This window comes from Ochotona princeps, chromosome 8 (assembly GCF_030435755.1).
Source record: "Ochotona princeps isolate mOchPri1 chromosome 8, mOchPri1.hap1, whole genome shotgun sequence".
NCBI classification, from domain to species: Eukaryota; Metazoa; Chordata; class Mammalia; order Lagomorpha; family Ochotonidae; genus Ochotona; species Ochotona princeps.
In genome coordinates this window covers 61,757,728-61,783,301 of record NC_080839.1, presented here as the reverse complement: position 1 = coordinate 61,783,301, position 25,574 = coordinate 61,757,728, and the positions used below count along the sequence as shown (strand labels likewise).

General features: G+C 48.9%; 1 protein-coding gene across 1 annotated transcript in view; it reads right to left on the bottom strand.

Moving 5' to 3' along the window:
• The window catches only part of ALK (ALK receptor tyrosine kinase), an 878,396-nt gene that overhangs the window by 101,098 nt on the left and 751,724 nt on the right, over positions 1-25,574 (bottom strand). Inside the window, exons 7-8 of the mRNA XM_058667362.1 lie at positions 8,108-8,239; positions 1,297-1,428 (exon numbers count right to left, since the gene is read on the bottom strand). Coding sequence (XP_058523345.1) covers positions 1,297-1,428; positions 8,108-8,239 — 264 coding nt within the window. The remainder of the gene's footprint in view (positions 1-1,296; positions 1,429-8,107; positions 8,240-25,574) is intronic.

Sequence of the window (25,574 nt, the reverse complement as noted above, 5' to 3'; positions counted from 1 at the left end):
TTTGCCCTCTGACAGTCTTTATATTCTTCACCCTTTGCTCTGGAGCCCACCTCCTCCTACACCCATGCCCTCCCCAGGCGGACGCATCGCTGTGTTTTCTCAGCACCACGTTACTCAGCCACTTGGCAGACCATGACCCTATGTGATGGTGGGAAGTGGTTGGAAGCCTTCAGCAATTGCGTAGCACTGTAGAGATGGCCCATGCTGTGACAGAGGGAGCCATGGTGAGCTCCCCACCTTTGTGGAGGCCTACAGAACCTTGAGGCTACCTCAGTCATTTATGGACCCTATTTTTTGTCTCATAGGTGAGTCTGTTACCCAGGTACTGCCTAGTAGCAAGCCCAATAGGGTGCAGAGCCTAGTTAGCAGGGCAGGCTGGGAATTCGGGCAAGCATGGGCAGGTTCAAGGAGCTGGATGCGGCAATGGGAGACAGACATGCCCTTGCGAGGTTTGGAAAGTCAATTTTTTTCTTCAAATACTGGAAGGGCTGCCTTTGTAGAAGAGCGGTAGTTTGGTCCTATGGGGTTCCAGCAGCCAAAAGTCACACTTGCGCAGAGGCAGAGCCTTTCTCATAAGGGAAGCCTGGGCTGGGCCATGGCTGCTTCTGGGGGGCCTAGTGACATGGGGAGCAAAGACACTCAGATCAGACATAGCTGTGAGTTTCCTGTTTCTTCTACAGAGAGAGAGCTCAGGATGGTGTCTGGTCGCCTGGCTTTGGTGGCTGTGCTGGCCTTGCCCACTCTCTCTGCTCCCATGCCCTGCCTGACCTGAGATCTCTGCACATCTCCTGGGATGTGTATGTGTGAAGACCTTGCCTTCTCTGGCAGCCAAGCAAGGACGTTGCCAATTCCTACTGCGGTGGGAGTGGGGATGTGACTAAGAAGGCCGGGCTGCAGACCAAGATTCCCACCCAGGTCATGAAGTTGGCTAAGGCCTCAGTCTCCCAGTCACAGAAGGGCTATGCCTACCAGTGAATCATACATCTGCCATATGGTCAGACCTTAGCAAAACTTAGCCATGGTGGATCTCATGGTTGTGGCTTAAATCTCAGTTGGTGCTTCAGTACAATCCTCATGTTAGGTACTCAAAGTTACTGTTTACTTTGGTCAGATTTCATCATCATCCTAAAGCTCAAGGAGGTTTGAAGAGGGAGTTGTGGGTGAGCACTCTGTCAAGGTTTGGCAGGTACCTGGGCTTGTGTTGTAGGATGGGGAGATGCCCAGGAGCTCTGGGGTTGGCCCCTAAGTTTTTCATGTGTTCATGTGGGCATCAGGGGAAGGGAAAGAGGGTAGTACCTTGGTGGCCCTGGGACCGGGCATCCTTCATGGTCCTGACCTGCCACCGAGGTCCCTGGGAGGAGAGTGTGTCTTGGGTCCAGCCACACAACCCATCTTCAAAGTTGCAGTAAAAGCCAGTAGGGAGTTTACCTGTGCAGAGGGCACAAGGGTACAGTCATTTCCAAGGCAACTAAAGGCAATATGCCAACGTCACAGCAACTGAGGCAGGTGCGATCATAATGTCCTCCTTAGCAACACCTGGGGTCCTGGTGCAGGAACCTCTGCCCGGTCCATCGCCACTGGTTCACCGTTTTCTGATTTAGGGAAGATAAAGCAGGGACACTAATAATTCCTCAATATGGGTATCACCAGCCTGGTTTGACAGACAATGAAGCAGAGCCTCAGAAAAGTCGAGCAACCTGGTCAAAGTCACTCAGTTGGCAGGCCCCCAGTGGGACTCCAAACTAGATCTTTCGCTTCTAAATGCTGTTTTTTTTTGCTCTCTCATTGTGGGTGTAAACCCCAGGAAAACTCAGTGTGTAACTCCCCAGAGCATGTTTCTGATGATCTGCATGATGACGATCACCTGGAACTTTGTATTCGCTCTCCCTTTATTTCTCTACTCCTTTGCAGCTAGGGGAAACGCTATGCCGGGATGTGATGGTGTCTCTTCTGAGTGAGGTAGCCCCTGCCAGCCCGTGTCCCTGGCTGATTCCACAGAGCACCAGCCTCTCTCCCCCAAAATCCCCACTGGAAGGTTGCTGCAAGCACTATCTTAATCCACCTAGAGGATGCGACTGTCTACTATGGCAACAGAATCCAGCCAACTGTGATCACTCCGGCCTCCTTGTAGCCTGTGTTGACTTCGGCAGGAAGGACCCATAATGCTTTTTTGCACAGCAGGAGGCTGCGGTCAGCTTTCTAGACCATGCATTTTCCAGCTGGCCAGAAAAGAGGGGGCAAGGAGAAGAGGGCTAGGCAGGGCTCTCTTTGTCCTGCTGACTCTGAGATGGTCCCTGCAAGGTTCAGCCTCAAGGAGCTGGTGGGCCGCTGTGGGCCAAGCCACAGCTCCGCATAGGAGGCAGGAGGGCTCTGTGGCTGGCTGGGACCCACTGCTCTCCTTGTCCTTCCTCTGACAACAGGCGCCTTGATGCTTCCTGGCTGTGACAGCACCTTGGTGAATTATTACTCATTCCCCCAATTCTCTGTGCATTTCACACAGAGGCATAATTATAAATTAAAACGGGCTGTCACTGGCTTTGAGCAGCTCTTCCCATTTATGCCCCCCTAAAGAAATCTCTTCCCCGCCTTCCCAAGCACCCCATCTGCCTCTGATGAAAAATCCAAAAGCTAAGGAGATCTGTTTTATTTTTCGCTTACCCCTCCAGGGATCCCATATCTACTCCTTTGTGCAGAAACCAGCTGGTGGCTGTAAGTGACCTCTGTCAAGTGTTCTTCATAAGTGTGCCTTAGAAGCCAGGGACCCCTGAGGAGGAGTTTGGCTGGCCATAGAGGAGGGAGGAGGTGGCCGTGCTGCAGCTGCAAGGCAGGCACCTCTTCCCTAGCTCTGACCTTTCAGGAAGGGGAGAGAGGAACTGAGCCTGCCTTAGGGGTGCTGGCACAGCAGCAGCACTGGAATCTGGAACCCTGGGTTCAGGGCCTTGGGCAAGTCGCTTTCTTCCTGCCAGCCTCAGGTTCCTCACCTGTGAAATGGAGTGACAGTATTTCATGGGGCCTGACTGAGGGTACAGGTGAGGGAGACAGCATGGAAACATGCTGTTGACAGCGAGTGTTATGAAATAAAAAGTGGCTGCGGTTGTCATAGTTATCCTAGACACCTGGAGTAGGGCACCGTCTCAGGGTACCAGCAGTAGTAGCCGGTTGGGAGGGGACAGAGCCAATTCCTTCTCCCCCACCCCTTCCCTGACACGCCCCATGCCAGCTGCTAGTGTGGCAGCTCCTTCTGTGCTCCCAGGTGCTGGGGCAAGAATGAGGAAAGTCCTGGGCATGCTCCCTCTTCCAGAAGTGGAAGCCCTTGCTTCTGTCCTGGTCAGCCCAGGACACAGAGTGAGCTGGGATTGGAAGTCTCATTTCTTTTTGCCTACTGAATAAGGCAGAGGAGGCAAGCAAAAGGAGCAAGGTAGGTCAATGGACAATTTAGGTTACAAAGTCCTGTAGGGAGGAAGAGCAACTTTTAGGAATTCCATGATTATAAGCACATCAGGGCAACTTGCTCAGCAAAATGTCATTCCCAAGGAAGTGGGGTGGGGGCTGTGGGGGTGGGAGTGGTGGTCAGAACAGAGCCCCCAGGGGACTAGAAAATGCCCAGGGAGACCAGCTGCTGAGCAAAAGTTTGGTTCCCAGGGCTGGATCCACACGCATGAACTAATGCTGTTCTCTTCCCATCACTCTGAGCACCTGCTTTACACTCAGCCAGAGGCAAGACCTTAGCACTTAAACTTTCCTGTACAACATGGGGGGGTAGGTTCCCTCCTTTAACTCCATGCCATTCCAAACAAGGTCCGGGGACAGCCACAGGGATGAGCATCACCTTTGAAACTTACACGTGTGGGCTCTCTGGCTCCTGCCAGGCCCACTGAGCTGGAATCTGCACTTCTCACGAGCTCCCCAGGTTAGGTTCCATGCACCTCAACGTCTGAGCAGCACTTTCTACTCAGTTCCTTTCTTGGGCAGCAGCCAGCCATTTCCTTGGCTGACTGGTCACCTAGGGCCCTGTGTGGGTCAATCAATCCTGCAACATGTGGCAATTATGACACCTGATTCCACTCTAAGAGAGACAAATTGGCCCAGTCACAGAGATGTGACCTCAGCCGCAGCCCCAGGAGCTGCCAAGTATCAATTCCAGGCCAAACAACACCACTTCTTTCTCCTTCCCGTGTGACAACTCTGTTAACATTTTTGATAAATAAGTGTCATACATTTTCTTGAAAATAGGGAGTCATGGGAAAAATGCTGGAAGGGATACATCAACATCTTATGGTTATCTTTGAATGTCTGAGAAGCAGGATTATGGTCCATTGTTATTTCCCCCTGTGCTCTTTTCTAGCTTCCCCAAGCAGTTCACAGATAACATGCATGCTTTATTTCATGATGAGGAAATCAACTTTCAAAAAACTCTTTGCCTGGCCGAAAGAGAATCTCCACGCCCTCAACAAAAATAGAGGAGATTATTGATCTGATGGTAGGGGAGTGATCTGCCTGCAACTTCCAATAAGTGAGTGAGTGAGTGAGTAAATAGAGTGGGGACTCCTCACTGCTTTCTGAGGACCGTATGCCGTGAAGCCTATTGGGCAAGACACACAGGAAATCCAGCAGACACCCTGCCATGTGTTATAGTGTCTGGGGATGGCTTAATTGGACAATTCACTAGAATTGCAGTGGTAGCAGGGTTGGAGGAAGGCGGAGGAGGGCTTGCAGGCTATGGGTTTGGAGGGAGGAAGGAGTATTGATGATGGGCAGGTGCATGCCATAACTGGCTTGAAAAGGACAAGTGATGCCATCCCATCTCGGGCCTTCCACTTACCTGAGACAACTCCTAGAATTCTTTCAGAAGACCCAGTAGTGGTGCATGGGGCTAACCCGATAGTTTGCCTGCATGCCTGGAGTCTACAGGGGATTCCCACTGCGGAAGGTGAGGGAAGCTGCCCCTCAGGTTGCATGAATTGACTAAATGCAACCTACTTCCCCTTCCAAATTCCAAGCATGATAGCGTTTGGCCAATTATGCTAGCCCAAGATTAAGTGACCCTCATGAGATTTCCTTAAAGAACTTAGCCATCCCCAGCAGAGCAGCATGCATGAACACTCATTCAGAGAACATGCTTGATCAGGTTCCAGATTGCCTGGGAAAGACCCAGTGCAGTCGGGAGGGCTTCCCTGTCATACGGGAGTGGATTCTGCTGATTGCTGAAGACACTGTCCTTAAGAATGTGGGCTGCCATTACTAGTGTGCTTAGTAGGCATTGTACTAGAGATAAAGAGGCCACCACAGGGAGGAGGCCAGCGGCTTACTCCCCCTGCCCCAGAGGGTGGGAGCAGAGCCTCAGGTCTCCCCAATTGATCCTGCGTGGAGGGCTTAGTACAACCAAGTGTTAGAACCCCATAAAACAAGTGAGGTTGATCTGCAGGGGCTCACAGAGTCTGAATAACTACTTAGTTACTGGCTAGCAGGGCTTATTTTTTTTCCCATTATCTAGCTATTTGAGAGGGAGAGAGGGAACGGAGGGGGCAAGCACCATTATCTAACCGATTCACTCCCCAGATGCCCACTACAGCCCCTGGAGAGTTGGACAAATGAGCTTGGTGCTGTGAATCTCGGCGGTGTCCCTGACAGGCGGTGTGATCCTTAGCAAATCCATGACACTTTCTGTGTCTTCATTTTTCTAATAGCAAAGCAGGACACAGCCTGCTCAGCCTGTAGGTTGCAGGCTGGGTTTGTAGGTATCAAAAAAGTTTACAAAGGCCACTAGAGAGCCACACACACAAGTGACATTGCTGGAAATTCTGAAGACACAAGTAACTAGAGAGACACACACAGGTCCCTGCTGACAGCACTGGTGCTGGCAGTTGAGGTGATGAGCTCGGCTGTATGTTGAGCCCTGTGTGCAGTGAGAACTCTGAAAAGCCAGGCTCACAACAGTGTTTTCAGAAATTATTTGAATGTCAGAGAGAGAAAAAGGGACAGAGATCCAGAGCTCCCATTTGGTGGCTCATTCCCCAAATATCTACAAAAACTAGACAGGGCTGGGAACTCAACCCAGGTCTTCCAGGGATGGAACAGAACCCAAGCTCTCAAGCTGTCACCTGCTGGCTCACAGGGTGAATGTTGGCAGGAACGAGCAGGAAGCTGGGACGCAGAGCAGAGCTGGGATGCGAATGCAGCTGCACAGCTTCAAACTGAGACTTTTAAAATGGAAAAATAATGTCTTTGTTTACAGGAGAATAAATAAAACTGTTTTCTCTGTCACTAAGAAGTCAGAATGATTAGGGGGACAGTCAAACTTTTAAAAGCTATTTGTAAAGTTCTTTGCAAGCCAGTGGTGCCGTGTCTCTGAGTATCTACGGGTGATGTGTGGCACTCGCTCCCTGTCCGGACACTGCAGGCACATCAGTACCTCAACCTTCTTTCCCAGTCCAGAGCTCTTCCGCGTGGTCCTCTGCACCTGCTGTGGGCTCCCAGTGCTTTGAGGGGAAGTGATAGGATGTAACACACGTTGTGGCTCCCTGTCTGTGCCCGGTAAGCCTTTGTGGTTTTCCTGACAAAGCATAAAGAGATGTGGAGTGCTGTCTTCTAGTATGCTGGTGGGAATACTGAGACCAGGTTAAGGGAAGCACTGGCTGTGTCCACCCTGCCCACAACCCATTTCTATAAACAGACAGTGAGCACCAACACCGTGCCAGGATTCATGAACAATATTGCTGTGAGAAAGAGGACTGGAACCGATCTGTCCACAGAGACAGAGACACGGAAACAACCTCCAAAAACAAACAAACAAACCAAAACAAAACAGAACAAAACACCCACGGAGACATGTCTATCAGGATGGCTAGAAAAGGACAGACATTAATAAGTGTTGGCAACAAAGTGGAGAAATCAGATCTTCAGACATGGCGGGTGGGTATGTAGGATAGTACAGCCACTAACAGCTTCTTGGAATATTATCTTTAGAGTTACCAGAAGATCCCAGGAATTCTATTCCTAGGTATATACTCAAGAGAGGATATATGTTCTCACAAAGACACGGTCACAGTGGCATTAATCACAACACAAATGCTAACTAGTCAGTAGATAAGCCAAGATGTGGTGCACCATATGACCAAATAATATTCAGAAAACCAGAAACATAAAGTGTTGGTGCGTGCCATAGTGTGGAAGAATCCCAAATACCATGCTAAATGAAAAACATTAATCACAAGTCTTAATGTTCTGTGATTGGGTTGTATGAAATGCAGAGAATAGCCAATTGATGGAAACAGAAAGATGCAGTGGTTAGTTAGTGGTCATGGGGGGGAGCAGGTGGAAGAGACTGACTGGGAGAGACTGTCATGGGTTCCCTGAGGACAATAAAAAATTGGATTGTGGTGATGAGTGACTGAGCACTGAATTGCACACCTGAAGCCTGTGAATTGTATGCTGTATGAATTGCATTTTGGTAAAAGCTGTTAATTAAATGGACACCACGACAGATGGATGGATAGGTCAAGATGCAGGGGAGGGATTGAAGTGACTGCTCTCAGGGGGCTGTCAGGGGAGGCGCCCTGCAATAATCCATTCTTGAGGTAGGTAGGGAAGGCATAGGTGTGACTTGAGAGAGGGAAGGGTGTTCTGGCCAGTGGGACCACAGATGCAAAGTCACGGAGGCATGAGGCAGCCTCAGGGTGGGTTGATTCTGCTGGAACAGGGGCACACAGAAGATGGGGAGGGTTTACGAGGCTGGGGATCATGAAAGAAAGGGTTTGGAGAGAAAGAGGGCTTTCAGTATGGGGGATTCTGATGCCATGTTATCCAGATGGGCTGTGTCCTGCACATTTTCTTTGTGCCTGAGGATGCTGACAGCATCGCTTACAACATGTTTGGTTTTTGACCTATGTGGCCGCAGCCCACAAAGGGCTGTGCTATTTTAAGATTACAGATATCAGATCTGGCTCTTGGAGGCCGTGTGACTTCTCAAGCCTCCAGGAGACCAGCCACAAATGTCTCTAGAATTCAGGAAGGCTGTCCAGGCTCAATATGCTCAGGGTGATGGGGCAGGAGAGTTGTGGGGATGAGCTGGGTTGGGGCACAGCAGGGGCAGCCCCTGTGTACTCACTGCACAGGTGGCCCTCGTCTTCTCTCTGGGAGCAGTCCTGGTGGAAGTCACAGGCCTGCCCGAGCCGGAGTACTGTCGCATTCCAACAAGTGAAGGAACTCTGTAACGCCATCTTGGAGCCCGGGGACGTTCCTGGAAGAGCACAGGGACACACATCCATGGTCAGGGTGGATGGCCCAACTGGTCAGCCCAATTGGGAGACTGTCAAGATAGCATCACCCCACCCTGCCATGTGCCCATTCCAGGGGGCAAACTGAGGAAGCACCCTCTTCTCAATTTGGCCATGACTGTGGCAAACTCTGATAGGCTGAGAGCAAATCCAAGTTCAAGTCCAAGCCTAAATCCTTCTCTTTCTCATGCTCTAGTGATGGTGAGTAACAGTAGGCAGAGCAGCTGAGGTTTGATCCACATTCTGAAGTCCCCAAGTCCATGGCACTAGTGTGCCAGGGGGACAGCTTACAGGTGCAGCACATTTGCACATAGTTACCTCTATCCTTAAGGTCACATCTGGGGTACTTAGGAGGCATATCTGTCCAATACAACTCCCCTTATTCTATCACCACCATGTTCTTGACCTCAGATTCTACCCCTTGTTGAGTAGATTCTGAAAACATGCAGACCTTCCTGCTGTGAAGAGCATCGCTGTTTTAAGAGCTTGGGACCTGCCTTCTCCAAGACTGGCTATCTGAGTCTGACCATGTCCCACCTCCGTCTGGCCCATTTCCACTTCTATGAAAGGAGATTTTTGACTACATCTCTAATACTTGCTCCGGTTCTGAAATTCTTAGAGAAATCACATTGTTAAGTAAGGAGAAAGGAGAGGGGACAGTATATACTGAACACAACATTTGTTTCTGAACTAAGAATGATACACCAGGATGAATTCACTGTGGCCTCTCAAGTCTCCAAAACCCTCAGAGATCAGGCAATGTGAGAGGGTTGACCTGACCTGCTTTCCCTTATTGAGTGAATGGCTTTGCCCAGGATCCCTCAGCAAAGCCTGATGGTGCCTCCTGCAACCCAGGATCCTCTTGTCGCTGTGGAGATGAGCAGGCAGAGCCTGCCTGGGCTGACCCCCACATGTAGCTGCCTGGCTTTCCACCTGGCTTTTTGGCTCCATCACCATGGTAGCTGATGCCACAACAGCCTCCCCAGTTCTACCCCTACACTCACCTCAGTGCTCAGCTGAGAGGGGAGAGGATGAACTTAGATGGGGAAGTCCCCCAATTTCTTTGAGCCTCACATTCATTCAGTTTTCTCCAACCCTGGTTACAAGGCACAGCTGACTCTGATGTAGGGTCCTACATGTTAGATCATCTTCAATTCCTAAAAACCTCACCATGGTCCATTCATTAGACTGTCCCAAAATAGTACTGAAATTAATGCCAACTTTAGCCTGTTTACTTATTCTTCTGTCCACCTTAGCCCTTCTGACTCCATGAGGAAGCTAGGCAGGTCCAGTGGGGAAACTGAGGTCATAAAGGGTTGGCCGCTTGTTTGAGGTCACACAGTCAATAATGCACCTTGGACTCACCCTGTCACACAGTATAGCTGCTCTCTGCAGTTCACGGGACAATGCTGTGGTCAGGAGGGCATGCGGTTTAGGGGGAGGGATTTGTTCTTTTTTCCAGGGTAGCTCAGAGAAGGCTTGGTTGTCAGATGACAGCAGATAGCCACATGATACTTCACACTGGCCTCCAGCCTGGCTGAGCCTCTAACTCCAGGGCAAGGGAAAGTGGTCCTTGTTTCCTCTAACTTGCTATTTAAGGTGCCCTGTGATCTGGGCCCACATTGCCTTTGTGGCTTCACTCTGTTTCCATGTACCCAGCACTGCAGGGCTGTGTGACGCTCATGTGATGACGTACTCCATAGCCTGCTGTCTGCTTAGGTCCAGACTCCTGACAGTCTTTGTACCTGCCCATCCTCATCTGCCCATCAATTCTTGCCACCTGATCCCAGAACACGAGTGCCAGTCCTTACGTTTTCTCTAACAAGTTGTTTGAGCTTCTGGAGGGTTCCTCCACTGTGGCCAGTGTCTGCCTCACCAGTGCTCATGAACAGTCTTCACATAAGGGTACCTATCTGAGTTGGCTGAATAATGCATCACCAAATAGCTGCATCCTAATACCTGGTATCCAGTATGAACATCTTGCCTTACATAATTAAAAGGAACTTTGGGGATACGATTCTGGGGTCTTCAGAGGACAGACTCCCCTAGGCTTTCCAGGAGGGCCCAAGATGACCACAAAGACTCTCTTAAAAAGAATGCAAGAAAGTCAGGGTAAGAAGGAAGAGATGTGTGGGGTGGGTGTTGGGGTGTAGTTGAGTCACTGCTCGGGATTCCTGCATCCCGCACAGGAGTGCTGTTTGAGTTGTGCTACCCTGTGTTTGTCATGCAGCTTCCTGCCTGTGTTCCTGGATAGGGAGCAGATTAGAGCTCAATAACTTGAATTCTTGGCTTCCATGTGGGAGATCTGGTTGAAGTCCCAGGCTTCAAGCTTTGGCCTGGCCCAGGCCTGGCTGTGGTAAGGGCCTGGAAAGTGAATCAGTGCATGGAAGAGCTTGGTTGGTCTCTTTTTTCATTCTGCCTTTCAAATAAACTAATTTCTAAGAAGATACATTGGAATATTTTATAAAAATAGTTGTAATGATGGAAGCAAGGATGTGGAATGATGGGAGGAAGGAGCCAGTCCCTAGGGGTGCAGGTAGTGACAGGAAGCTGGAAAAGGCGGATTGCCTTTCGGAGCTCTGCGATAACTGGCCATGCCCAACAGCATGATCCTGCCCAGGAAAATGGATTCAGACTTCTGCCCTCCAGTGCTAAAGAAAAAGATAATAAATTTGACTTTTTCTTTAAAATTACTTATCTAAAAGGTAGAGTTATGGAGAGAATAACACAGAGAGAGAGAGAGAGAGAGAGAGACCTTTCATTTGGTGGATCACTCCCCAAATGACTGCAAAAGCTGAAGCTGAGCTGATCCAAACCTGGAAGCCAGAAGCTTCGTCTGAGTCTCCCAAATGGATACAGGGTCCCAAGCATGTGGGCCATCCTCTGGGGTTTGCTAAGCACATTAGCACGGAGCTGGGTGGGACGTGGAATGGCCAGGACTTGAACCAGTGCCCATATGGGATGCCAGCATTGTACCTTCTCTGCTACAATGCTGGGCACAATTTGGGAAACTTTAAGCCATTCAGTATGTGGTAAATTTTTTGTTTTACCACAGCCATGGATGATCAACACACACAAGTCCAGTTCCAGCTGAAATCAGAGATGGTGCCTGTCATGGCTCTGATCATCAGAAGCCCACTCTTGGACCTTGGCCAGGGTGCCCCAAAATAACACAAATCACAAGTGAAGGACAACACACAAGGAAAGTCCTTCTTCCAAGTCTCAGATAGTCTGAGAAGCACACAGGCTTAAAATGCCAAGGGAAAGGAGGAGTGCAGTGCTACACTCCAACAAAGGTCGATTCCAAATTCATCTTGGAGCTTTTGTTCTGTGCCTCAATTCTCAGCTTGTCAATCGTGCCCTCCAGGGACTAGGGAAGTCAAGTGTCTTCCCAAGGAGGTGCAGATGTGGTCTCCCCGAGGGAGTGGAGGGAATTGGACTCACCAAGCCTGTCTGCTCACATGGCCTTGTAACAACCAGGCCAGGGTGGTGCCAGGAAGTCCACCTTACTGGAGGAGCTGGGGGGAACCCTGTGACTCTGACCGTCCCCTCCACTCGTCTTGCAGGGTGAAGGCAATTCAGATAATACATTCTTCACCTATGTTTTCTGAGTTCCTCTCCAAAGCACCTTCCCCCTGTGTCTTGTCATGGGTGATCACTAGATAGTTGGCATCTATGGCTGCCACTCCTCGCCCCCTCGGAGACAATGTCAGCAAACTTGACAATCTGCAACGTCTCCCTCACCCTCTGGCCTCCATCTAGGTTGTGCTGTGTTTTCTTCACACCTTGCATTATAGGTGTGCCGCCTGCAAGAATCCATCGAGTGTTTCCCACACCAACTTCTTGTCATTCCCTGAACAGTTCTTACAGTGTCTTCTGCTTTCTTTTATTCTAGAATTGCTGGTGTAGACCTGTCTTCTAAAGTTGGAAAGCAGGGTTGAAGCGATCAAAATCATGCCCTGGACCCCACCACGTAGAGGATACCATTCTTTAAGAACAGTTTTGTAGCTTTTGTGTCTTTAGCTTAGTTGTTTTTGTTTTTCCCCCTACCTATGCTTCACAAGTGTGTAGAGTCATGTCCTGTGTAAACAGGCCTTAAGCTCATTAAGTTGGCATCACAGGATTTTCCAAGAGCTTTAACAACTCCCCACCAGAATATGTTTACTGGCGCCAATACTGTGTGATATGTCACACCACTTATTGGAACATTATTTAACGATTGGCCTGCTAGTCTGTTTATAGCAACATTCTGAAGAATATCTTTGAGCATAAACCTTTGCAGGCATTTCAGATTATTTTCATAGGCCAGATTCCCAGAAGTGGAATTACTGAATCAAAAGGTATAAACATTTTAAAGGCTCTGGATACATATTGCCAAATTGCTTTCTAAAAGTTAATCCAATTTACCTTTTTCCACAGCTGTATTCACACAGGCATGTCCATTGTACTGTTTTCCAGCTGACCTCGAGTAATATCCTAATTTTAATTTTTACCTAAAGGCACCTTCCTGCTGTTTTATTTTGAATTTCTTTGGTAGTAGTGAGAGTGAGATTGATTGTTTTCTCTCTATGTGCTATCAGCTTTTTCTGTTTTGTTTTTTTCTTCTTCTTTTTTTTTGGTTGTTGCTTCTTTGCAACTTTAGGGAACTGGCCACTTACTTGTCTATTAGGTTCTTCATGTGCAGTTGTATGAAAGGAAACTTTTAATCACAGGTTAGACAAATTTCCCCAGCAGTTGATACATATTCTCATCCTATGGATAACATATTTTGACACATAGGCACTTTATATTTTCAATGTGACTCAAACCTATCCATTTGTTCCTTAGCAGTTTCTTCATCTTCTTTGGTGTTTGGAAAGTTTGTGGGGTCATTTTTCCATCCTTTCCCCTGGGAATGCCTGGTGTCCACTCTTCACTGCTCAGCAACAGGCCTGGATGCTGCCACCTTGTCTGTGACACCTGCATTGGTCCTCCCATGCTCCCCCTCCACAGATGGCCCTGTCACTGGGGCCTTGGCAGCACATGACTCCCTGCACCGCCCACGGCTGACCTGCCTCCCAGCATCACTAACTATTTGAATGTCTGTCTCCCTCACCAATCAGAAACTGGCAAGGAGGTACCTGGCCTTATCTTCCTAAGTCTGAGACAGTGCATGCACAGAGATCCCTCCAACTTGCTATTCGGAATTGAACTCAAGCTGTCTATCAGCGGAGGAAGGTACTATAATGATCATTCTACAATTGTAAATTCAATGACTTAGAGCAATTACATGACTTACAGGAGAACTGGTAGAAACCTGCTATTTCTGACACTTCACTCTTTGGTGTCACGTCTATCTCTGAGTTGTGGTGGTGGCGGTGGCGGGGAGGGGTTCTCCAAATGGTAGGCATGAGTATGGAGATCATGGAGATGGAGGGGTGGGAAGTCAGCACCCCTGACCTTGATCTATAAGCCAGGAGGAAGGGTACTGCCGCTCTCCATCTCTGGGGCATCCTGGATGTAGAGGCTCCATCCCCCAGAAGCTCTTCTCTCAGCTGAAGCACAGCTATAGCCTCTCAGAAGTGGTCTTCACCCCCCTTCCCCCCCCGCAGCTCAGCCTCTGCTGACTCTTTCCCATCTCCCTTCCCCAGCTGGAGACTTCCAGACTCCCTGATGGAGCCTCCTACATACCACAGGGAGCTTTATGCTTAGGAGAGATTCAATTAGACGGACGCCTGGTACTCTGATCTCCACTGCCAGCCCAAACTCAAAACTAATGAGGCGCAACCTAAAACAACCGCTCTGTCTTCTCAAGTTCTCTCTTTATGGGACCCATCAATTCCAGGGAGGAAAGCACCCGTGGAGCAGGCTTTACTCGAGTGCTTCAGGTTCCTGAACACCACCCTCCCTGGCTGTACAGCGACAGTTGTGGGCCCATGGATTAGCATAAGCTGAGGCCTCAGAGGGTCATGGATGGCTTCCAGGGCAGCAATGTACATGGACGGCCAGCCTTCTTCCCACACATGAGCTTATGACTGTCCTGCTCGTGGGAGCTGGGCATTCCTGGTCACTCTCGCAGCAGCCAAGTGCCCTGATCGCAGGAAGGCAAGCAAGAGGGGCAATCAAGCAAGCACTGGCTCATGAGTCCTTGGGGATCTTTCGTGGGGAAGGGTTCTCACTGTGTGACTTTTCTTTTTAGCCTTTGAAACAGCAGCTCTTCCCAGACTCTTAATGCAAGTCATTGGGGTGGCTACCTGCCGTCATTCCTTACCTTTATATTGCATCTGAACAGCCTTCCTAATCCTTGTTGGAACCTTATTAAAAAAAAAAAAAACTGGCAAAGCAGTTACTATTCCCACATGAGTAATCAGAAGACTGAGGATTCAAGAGCCTAAACCAGTACTGAGAGATGGTTTTTGAACAGTTAAACACTACAAAACGTATGCTGGGCTTGAGGTCTCGCAGCTAGTGCACTATGGATAAGCACCCTGAGTGAGTCTGAGGGTGAGTCCTTGGCTCTCCACACAGATCAGTCCTGGAGACCCATGGCAATCCCTGGGGAAGGGTGAGCCCCACAGGGGCTCAGTACCTTGGGAGCAGAGGCCCTTGGTGTGGGTGGTTTGCAAAGTGTGTGCCAGGGGATTTTCGGCATGCGTGATTGAGTATCACCTTCTCTGAGAGTTGAGGTTCTGCTGCTGAGCTCTTTTGTATATTTCAGTGAGTTTGATACCACCACTGCCTTGGTACAGTGAGGATGCTGACCCCATATGCTCTCCCTGAGACTTCCGCCACCTCCCTCGCCCCGATTCTGGGGTTTGGGGCAGTGCTTGTTGGTGGCTATGCTTATGAAGTAGATTTGATACAGTCAGTGCAAACTTTTTTTGTTTAATACCATTTTAAAAGACTTATTTATTCGAAAGGCAGAATGACAGGGAAGAGAGAGAGAGATCCACTGATTCACTCCTCAAAAGGTTGCAATGGCTGAGACTGGGCCAGGCTGAAACCAGAGGTCAGGAAATCCAAGCCGGTCTCCTGTGAGGTGATAGGGGTTCAAGCCCCTGGGCCATCTTCTGTGGCCTTTCCTAGTACATTGGCACAGAACTAAAGTAGCTAGTCGAACTGCTGCTCCCATATGGGATGCCTGCATAGCAAGTGGTGGTTTAATCAGTGGCACTATAATGTGGCCCTGGTCAGTGACAATTTCACTAATGTTAGCCATTGTCAATAAGTCTTCCAGTAGCTTTCTGCCCTCCTGTACCTCTACACTAAGCCATTCATCCAGCAAGCTTGCCTCACATGGGCATCCCCTGCTTAGTCATCTGTGTTTTGTATTCTGGAATGCCTCTCCTCAAACAGCATGCCACATCTGTTTGCCCATTTGTCTTCTCTGCCGGATGCAGCCAACATTAATTCAGATTTTCATCAGAGACCCACATGGCCCAGGTAAGACTGTGTGGGTAGCTGTTCCACACTGCAGGTGACTTGCTGGGTTCCTTGGCTAAGAAGGATTTCTTCTTTCTAATCGTGCATTCTAAACAGAGACCCCCTTTGCTTACAGCCTGGAGATCCGAGGCTACAAAATCGACACCAACTCTTCCAACTAAAATCTCTCCCCCTATTTTTTTCTAAATGAATGTCAAATTTTAGGGCACTTAATTAATTTTTAATTAAGGTGATTTATGCAGCATTGAAAAAGGCACATTTGTCTCAGCTTTCTGGCCATCTCCCACCTGCTTGTTCTTGCTTAACTGAAGACACTCGTTAAAGTCAGGGAAATTGAGTGCTGCTTCAGTGAGAAGGGGGTTCTTGCTCTTAATGGTAAGGGGAAACAATACAGGGAGGATGCACCAGCAGGCTAGGGCTGGAGTGGAAGGACAGGGACCTGATCCGGGCTGTCCTGCCCCCCTGCTGCCTGGAAGCTTCATATTTCCCAGGACCGGGAGAATCAGGTGCTCAAGGGTAAACAAGCCAGAGACGTGAAAATGGATGGTGACATGATGAGGATGTAGTCCAACAACGAACACAGGCTAACGGCCACACTTTCCTTGCTGACATTAATGGGAGTGTTGGAAGGCCTGCACACTGCATAAATTCAACCTGGCAGACACCAGCCTTGTTGAGGGCTTGGGGTCTCATAAATTGTGGTGTGGACAGCCTCATTAAAGAGCTGGCATCCCCGGTTCCTACTCAAAATGTAAATCGGAGTGAGGAGAGGGCTTCGCCAGGGACGGCCTGCTGCAGGCTGGGTCAAAAAGGACTTTTCTAAAAACCTGTAGGGCTGGTTCAAGCCTGGGCTTACCACCAAGGCCAGAGGCCCAGCCTCTCTCGGGCTCAGTGTCCTGGTTTCTGTGGCAAGTGGTCCAAATGGAGATTTCAGGTCCCTTCCCCAGCTTCACGCTACAGGTGGTCACTTCCCACGGATCTGTGTCAGCCGGCTCTGTGATCTGGGTTCACCATCTCCATCGGAACATTGCTTTCTGCTGCGCACACCACCTTCCCCTATCACTGGCTCTTCTCCCCTGGGAGACATGTGTAGCCTTTGTGGCATGGGGATGGGGGCACGCTTCCTGGAATTGGCCGCATCGTTTCCTGTTCCCCTCACCTTCTTCTTCTGGGATTTTTTTTTTGTCAGGGATGCTAGTTTCTTCCCTAAATTCTAAGTTCCTGAAGAAAGAGTCAATCTCCATCTAGTGCTGGCGAACATGTGTGGGAGGAGTTACAAAAGAGATTACAGAGTTTCCATGAGACAAGACTGTCAGGTGGAATCTCCTTGTGCAGTTAGGAATGGCTGGTTTCTTCCTGTTACTCCAAAGGAATTCCATCTACCATTCAGTCCTTGACTTCCTCAGCAGGTGTTTTCAGGCTTTCTGCTCTGTGCCATGCCCTGGGGTGAGAGTACTCTAAGTGACCCAGCTCAGAAGGGTGAGTCCCTGGGGTCTTCTCTGGGGAGGGGAGTTTTGAGCTCTTGGCGAGAGAAGAAGAGAATTAGCTCTGTAAGATGGCTGTGGAGGAGCTGGAAGTAGGGACTGGGAAGGTTATTCCCAAGAAAAACAGGCTGGTATGGTTCAGAAGGGTCACAGAGGGTCATGAGGTTATGAGAATGTAGAAGGTACCAGAGACCCGAGCAGGCAAGGACAGTGGAGTTTGGATGTGACTGAAAAATCTCGGGGAGTCGTTAAAAAGATGATTTGGGAGGGAGCAGTAGTTGATGCTAAGTCAGGGAGGCCAGTGACGCTGGAGCTGGGGCAGTGAGTAGGGTTATCTCGGAGATGATCCCAACTGGACTGGCTGGTGGCTTGGAGGTGACGGTGACAGAGCAACAAGATGTCTCTAGGTTGTGACCAATGCTGGCAGCTGGACCTGGCAAAGCCACCCTGGGCTTCCTCCCTGGGAAGGTGAAATGCACTTCATCTTTGCAGCTGAGCTCTTTGAAGAAATGAAACTTTTTCTTATTCCTTTGTATCTTCAACAGCTCCTTAATTTTGTTGCAAGGGGTCTTTTTCCGAAGGTTTCCCCCATTCAACATTAATCTTCATTGCTTTTGCTGAGAAGACACACCAATAATTTTATTTTTAATATTATAAATGACCTCCACGTACACGTTACCATTAATCTCCCTGAAAACTGGTGACATTTAACCATTCTGCTCCAGAGCGTCCCATAAACTATGTCGTTTTCTTCTCTTGTTTGTTCAGTAAACAAGGAGCAATTCCAATTGTACCTTGGAGAATTAATACTAATCACAAACAAATTACAGCTACAGCTGAGACTGCTGCAGAGAAGGCTGCTGGGCGTGGGAGAGCAGAGGCAAGCAGAGAATTTTGAAGCCTGGAGATATGGGGACGGGACTGCCTGATGGCAAGTGGTGGCCCAGATGCACCTTGGGTTAAGGGAGCAGGTGCATTGAGGCCTCCTGAAGAGAGACAGGAGGTCATCAAACCTCCACTGGACCCCTGGTGGCCATAGTGGTTAGGCTACCTGCTTGCTGAAAAGACAAGGAAGCCCTTGGGTGCTGGTGCACATGTCAATCAGGTGACCACGGCCAGTGCTTCTGCTCTGGGTCCTGTCCTAAAAGCTGTGTAGGCATTATTTAGAGCACACAGCAACTGTATGAAATGGTTGTTTCTATCTCTGTTGACTAAGCTGGAAATTGAGATGCCAGGATTTGCACCATCCTTCCCCATGTCATAGGGCACTGGCAGAGCTAGGGTTTTTTATCTGCCTGACTTGGGTACCTGTCATCAATATGCTAGACACCACTCACCTCCAGTCAGGGTGGAAAAAAGGCCATTTTCAGAGCACCAGGAATAAACTCTAGGATGGGAGAGAGTGACAGACAGAGAACCGGGACCCTGGGGTGGGAGTGGGGATGGTGGGATGGAGGGTGGGGTTGGCTGGGATTCTGGGGCAGGATTCTAGCTTTCAAAGGGCTGGCGAGCATGTTTGCAGAATTGGCAAATACCAGCATCCGCACTTTGTCCCCAGGTCAGGGCAAAATTTTGCCTTTATCAGAGGTTGCTGGAATCAAAGCAGATAAGCGATCATGGAAAAGTGCTTTGTGAGTCACCTAGTTCTGGCAAATGAGCGGGAGTGGGATTTCCCAGGTGATTTTATGTGAAATCTACGCCTACAGCCACCCCAAACCACAGACACTGCCCACTTCCTTTCCTGCTGCATTTTTCTCCTTACTATTTACAACTAAGCAATAGATACTTTCCTGATCTGTGTTGTTGCTGGTCTTCCCCCTGTCTAGCATTGCCGGAAAGCAGAGCTAGTATGTTTTCACTGCTAACTCCCCAGAGCCTAGAACAGTATCTGGCAGAGATCTCAGTAAACATTTGTTGAAAGAGTAAGTGAATAATGCCATTCGACCAATCATTTTGGGTAACAGATACAGATGCAGGATTTGTGCTTATTGATCATTTAGAATTGGGATTTTGGAAAAAAGGCCTCCTACCAAAGAGGACTTCCTCTGCCTCATCCCCCAACCCTCTTGGCTGCAAGTCCACGGATCTGGGCTGTACGCATATAAAACATATATCATGTCAGAGGCGCACTGCTGTGAGTAGGCCCTTTTCTGTGGACCTTGCTCAGTGCCACCAACTCCATTCCAGATGACGGCTGCACCTTCCTGTCCATGAGCACCGACTGGGGGTTGATGCAGTGAGAGCAGCAATAGCTGCAGATATTGGGAGCCATTGCACACACAGGGAGAGAGAGCTGGCCAAGTCACAGAAAGTCACATTCAGCAGGTGCCTCCCACTCTAGGTCCCAAGCCAGCAGTGTGTCTGGGTGGGTCATCCTTCCTTCCAGAGTCAAAGGAAGGCAAGATTTCCTTGGAGACACCATGAAGAACTTCAGTGTCATTCAATCTGATGGACATAGCACTGGCAAAAACATCTGGAAAGGGGCTAAGTCTCCTGTGAAAAAAGTCAAGGTCATGTGGCTTGGCTGGGAGTTAACAACTTCCCTGCATTTAGTGAGATTCATGGTAAGGTCTGACCTCAGAACTGCACAATTGGAAGAAACCTAATGAGGAAGAAAGGATAGGCGACATGCAAGGAGGAAGGGTAAATGATGATGACAACAATAAGAAGAAATAATTTTCTATGAGAACTTACAGTGTATCAGCCTTTTTTCCTGCAAGTTTTCTCTCATGTGAGTCCTTCAAAGGACAAAGCACTAGCAGGTGCTATTGTGGATGGTGAGAAATCTGAATGTGCATCATTGGTGGGAGTGTGAAAAGCAGCTGCTTTGGAGAAAATAGTATGGCAGTCCCTCATAAAATTAAAACAGAATCACCATACACTTTTACCTTCAACTATACATACAAAAGTGGCAAGCAGAGGCTTGATATCCATACCCCATTCACAGCAGCATTGTTCACAACAGCCAAGAGGTGGAAGCCATCACCATGTGCACCAGTGGAAGAATATAGTTTATGCCCACAGTGGAGCATGACTGACCCTTACAAAGGAAGGGAATTCTGCTATGCACTACAGCACAGACAAACCTGGAGGATATCATGGCAAGTGAAATAAGCTAGTAGCAGGAAGACAAACAGATAACTTCACCTACAGGAGCCACTGAGAACAGCCACACTCACAGACATGGAAAGTAATGGTAGGGTCTGAGGAAAGGAGAAAAGCTGGGCAGGTGATGGTTTGACTGGTTCTGGAGTTTGGGTTTGGGAAATGAAAAAAAAATGTCTGAACATTGATTGCATCATGATGCTGGATGCACTTCAGTACTACCGAACTGTATGCTCAGAAATGGCTAAGATGGTAAAATTTTAGTTACATATATTTTGCCTCATTTTTTAAAAGATGACTTTTTAATACCAGATTTGAAAATAAGCCTTAATTAGGTTACAGGATAAGGAGATATTGGTGTGGCCCATTGAGAGAAGGCAATTGCAAGGCCAAGAAAGAAGTTTCAGCTATTTTTTTTTCTCTTTCTTTTAGTAAACCTCCCCCCTGCAACCCTGCAATTCGGCTTTCAGTGGAGCGTGCTCATGTGCAGGGCAATGGACAGAGCTGGGGCCAGCAGTGAGGAGGCCTCAGACCCACCTGCTGCTGTCGTGTGACCTTGGACAAGGCATTTGTCTCTGGGCCCCTGTCTGCTTCTCTGCGGAATGACAGAGCTGGATCAGGTGGGCTCTGTTGTGGGGCAAGGTCTCAGCCGACAGCGAACAGTGATGAGCTCTCAGACACAGGAGGAAGGAGTGGTTTTGTAACGGTAAAGAGTGTGGATTGCAGTTTGGGAGGTTTATGGGAGACGCCCAGCTTAGCTAGAACCTTCTCAGCCCTGATTTCTCCACTGAATATGAGGCATATCATGCACTGGGCTGCTTCAGACCTGGCAGGTCACCCAGGCAAACAGGTCTCTGTTCCATCTTCATGAGTGTTTCCCGAATGCCCAGGGCATTTCTGCCAAGTACCCAACAGCATCTGCAACTTCATCTAGAGAAAATCAAGTGGGAAAACAGACTGGAATCATTGAGCAGGGTCTGTGGGGACAACCCCAGGGGCCCTTCAGGCCCACAGGAGTCGGGTAGTTTTGCTGAGTTATAGGAGCATGGTCACATGTGCCCTCTCCATTCAGGAAGGGTCCCTAGAGGGATGCCCAACAGTTGGAGGGCAACACATGTTAAATGGGACATGATACAGATTTTACAAGCCACACACTGGCACAGGCTAGAGGCTAAGGCAAGGAGACTGCGTTCGGAGATTGCTGAACCAAATTTGAATCTTGGGTCTACTACTTGGTCTTAAAAAATGTTCTCAGCTACCTTGAGCTTCAGTGTCTTTCTCAGATGGTGATTTCAAGGTATGAAAAAACTACAAATGAATTTCAGTGCCCAGAACAGAGTGGTTGTTCAGTAAGTGGTAGACAATGCATAAAACTGCTCATAGTCTTGAGGCCATCCCATAATGTTGGGATAGACACAAGGGTGAGCAATGACAATGGGGTTAATGCTGCAATGTGTGTGTGTGTGTGTGTGTGTGTGTGTGTGTGTGTGTGCGTGCATGTTGTGGATGTTGTAACCGCTGTTCTCAAGCTCTTGAGAGCATGCTCTGACAGCTGGAAATCTCTGACAAAATTCCCCTGAAGAGTGGACAGGCTTGGGAGCATAGGCTTGAGCAGCACAACACGGAGGCCACTACGTGATCTGAGGTCAGATCATCAGAGGATGTGCAGTTTCCACTTTGTCCATGGCCACATTTGGCCCGGAGCATCCATGCACGAAGTCTGACTATCCCAAGCCTGTCATGCTGGAAAGACCAAGCACAGGCCGACTGGTGACAGCCCCAGCAGAGCCTGGCCTGCTTTCCGTCTTTGCCAAGGCAGTAGACATGAAGCAAAGCCATCCTGGACCCTGTGTGTGTGACCACTGTCCGTGCCCTGTGGTTACAAAAAACTTTACCTAGCTGGACCTCAACCTGATTCCTGTTTTACACAACTGTGAGTGCTGGTGAGATGGGGCTGCCGTAAGCCACTCTGCCCTGGAGTATTTGTGAACAGATAATGGGGGTGCAGGCATGTCAGGCACACGGGGAAAAGAAAGGCAAAAGCAAAGAGGCACCATGTGAGTCACACACAAAGAATGGGTGGGGGAGGGCTGAGGAGCAGCACGGAAAGAGGACAGCATATTCAGCAAACAGCAAGTTAGGATGAAGCAGGCAGGATCCTGCAACAAGCTGGACAGACAAGCATGAACCCATTCCTCAAAGAGCTCAGACTCCAAGCTTTATGTAAACTCTATTCAGGACCTTGCACAGAAACTGTATGAGGTAGTTGTTATGGATTCCATTTTTACTGAGAAGGAAGCTGTGAGCCCAGGCTTTATGAAGTCACTCCCAAGATCACAGAACATCCTTGGCAGAGCCAGGCCCTTAGCAGGTCTTTCCCTGACTCAGAAACCTGTGCTCTTAGCAATATGCTGCACCTGCTAGGGTAGGAAAGGCCAGCTAAGAATCTCCAAGAATGAACAAGAGGGAGTGCTGTAGCCAGGAAGCCCCGAAGAAACAGTAGAATCTGAAACAATTTCAGAAAGGACAGGACTGTGTTTTGGAGGGTAGGGAGAGGAGATGCTAGTGGCTGGGCTATTCAGGAATCCAGGGAGGCTCGAGTCAGATCAAGTGAGTGGGGAAAGCAGATTGCTGGTAAGAGGTGTTTCAAAGGCAGAACTAAGGACAGGACTGTGATACCCAGGAAGTAGAGGGATAGGATGATCTGAGGCTTGAGCAGCTGGACAGTGGAGGACTTGGAACTGTCAAGACAGGTGAGAAGACCAGGCCACTGCCAGGTGGAGCTGTACTCATTGTCCCTGGTGGCAGTGAGCAGGGATATTCCTACTCCTTGTTCGTGCAGAGTGGCTGCGGTGGGGGTATGACAGAGACTCAGCAGGCAGGGCTGCACAGGGGATGTTTGGGGTGGGGATCCTGGGGGATTCTGATGGTATCCAGGGCATTCTGGGAGGGCAGGATTCCTGGAGGGGACAGCACAGAGGGTCTGGGTGCAGACACCTTCTGGAGAGAAAGCCCAGGAGTCCCAGCTGACTCCAGTCCCCATGAAAATGGCTGTCCTATCACAGGTGGATTCCTCCACAGTGCCAGCACCCTGCTGCTCCTCCCGGGCATCCCCCAGCTTCCTATCACCATAGGTGGTCCTTGAGGCTCTATAAGCAGGTGACATGGCCTCCAGTTCTGCACTCTGTCTCTTGTGTTGACCTTGGATTGCCCAGACTTTGAGACTGAATTTTCCCTCCATGAAATGAAGAGAGTGTCTTTCCTGCAGGTTATCAATAGAACTAAGCCATGTACAGGAAGGCTGCCAGAGAGAAGCTGAAGGCAGCGTTTAACTCCAGCCCTCCCACATGGTCTGCTACGCTATCAACAAGAAGAGGCAGGCAGCTCTGTCCTGAACTCCAATTGGCAACCCCTGACCTACCTTGTGAGCGGAGCTCTTCTGGGCAGATGGCAGCCTCCTCTGGCCCTCCCCTGTCCCTTCTTCATACACCTGCCTCTTGTCAGACAACTATGGGCCCTGGCTCCAGAGAGGGTTGGCTACATGCTGGCTACTTTTGGTGGTTCTTTGTTGACACACTTGGCATGCCAAAGGGGAACAGGCGCATGCCAGGTGGAACAGAATGCTGGCTCAGAACACTGGGATCTGGGCCACTCTGCAGTCTGAGCCCCAAGTGAGAAATAGCAGCAGAGCCCATTTCTGAAGCAAAGTGCTGGCAGAGGCAGCCTCCTTGCCTACTGGAGACACTAGACCAGGGGCCAGAACTGCCAGCATTGATGCCTGGGAAACGTCCAAACCTGATCGGCCTGACCTGAGCAACCAGCCTGGGCATCTTATGGCCAAAGGAGGCTCTGAAGAGAAGATGCTTGGGCACAGAAAACCCCTGGGTTGTGCAGCCTTCCATGGTCACATGGCACCTTCAAGGCTTGCTGTCCTATCAAAGGTAGGAGTGGAAAAGAAAGGCTTGTCGGACCGTGGACTAGTTTGGCACACTTGTGTTTGACCGAGAACCTGGGATTGCAGGCCTCAGTTAGCATCACTGGAAGTGAAGCCCTTGATCAGCACAGGTCAGGAGGGCCAGTGACTGTCATTCCTGTGCATCATTTTCCTTCTAATCATATCAATTGTACTGCACTGATGGCCAGCGTAGCCTCTCCTTGATGAGCACAGAGTAGCTCAAGTGTTTAAAGACAGATAAAAAGATAACTTTCTGCATTGTTCCAAAGAGTATTGGAAGTGACCTGCAATTATGTAGAACATAGATGTGTCAAAAAAAAAAATCAATGATTTAAGGTTAATATTTTACTATAAATGTCTAATAAGATTTTTTGCATGCATGAACTCCCTATTTATTAATATTATTTTAAATATATTAAAACTTTTAATTAGTTGTAACAGATTCAATATGGTTTGTAGATACAGTTCTAAGAAAATAATGATATTTTCGGAGAATAAAGATGGCGGAATAGGGTAAGGACACATTTAAACGGATGGAAAAACATTTAATCAGGATGAAGCAGAGAAGACATATTTCAGGAAATAGGAAAGGACAGAACAACAGCAGAGGGGTACCTGGAGACTGACAGACACAGGAAAGCAGGGGGCACAGCGGTGTGGTGTTGCAGTGACTGATACTCCAGTGGCATTCCGTTAATGGCGATGTGAACTCCACCAGCAGCCGGAACTCCATCAGCAACCAGGTTCCGACAAGATCAGCGCCACCAACAACCTAATTATATAGGACACCTTGTGTCTCTCTAATCCTGGGACTTGCTCCAACCGGAAGTGGGAGAAAGGTTGCAGAGACATTGGTGCAGCCTCAGCATGGTATAACAGGAGGTGGAGAGTGGTGAGCCAAGAGCTAGGGCTGTGGAGACCACGGTGGAAATCTGACATAAGAACCCAGACCTGGAACTTGCTGGAGGTTGTGACACAAGTGGCTGCAAGCAAAAAGTTGTGTACCAACTGCAATAAGTAAAATCGCATTGTAGACCTGTGGGTGACACAGCTTAGAAATCTGCCCCAAGAAGACTCTGCTAACCAGAAGTACAATGATCAAGATCAAAAGAAGAGACAAAGGCACAATGAATATTACTGAAAACTCCCCTGCAAAGGAGCAAAACCCTATGCCAACCTCAGAGTTCACTGAGGAAGACATTGAGAAAATGGGGGACACAGAATCCATAAGACTCATTTTAAAGATTCTGATCAAAAATGAGAAGCTCATGCAAGAGTTTGAAGAATTTAAGAAAGCAACAAAGCAAATCAAGGCTGATATATCAGAAATTA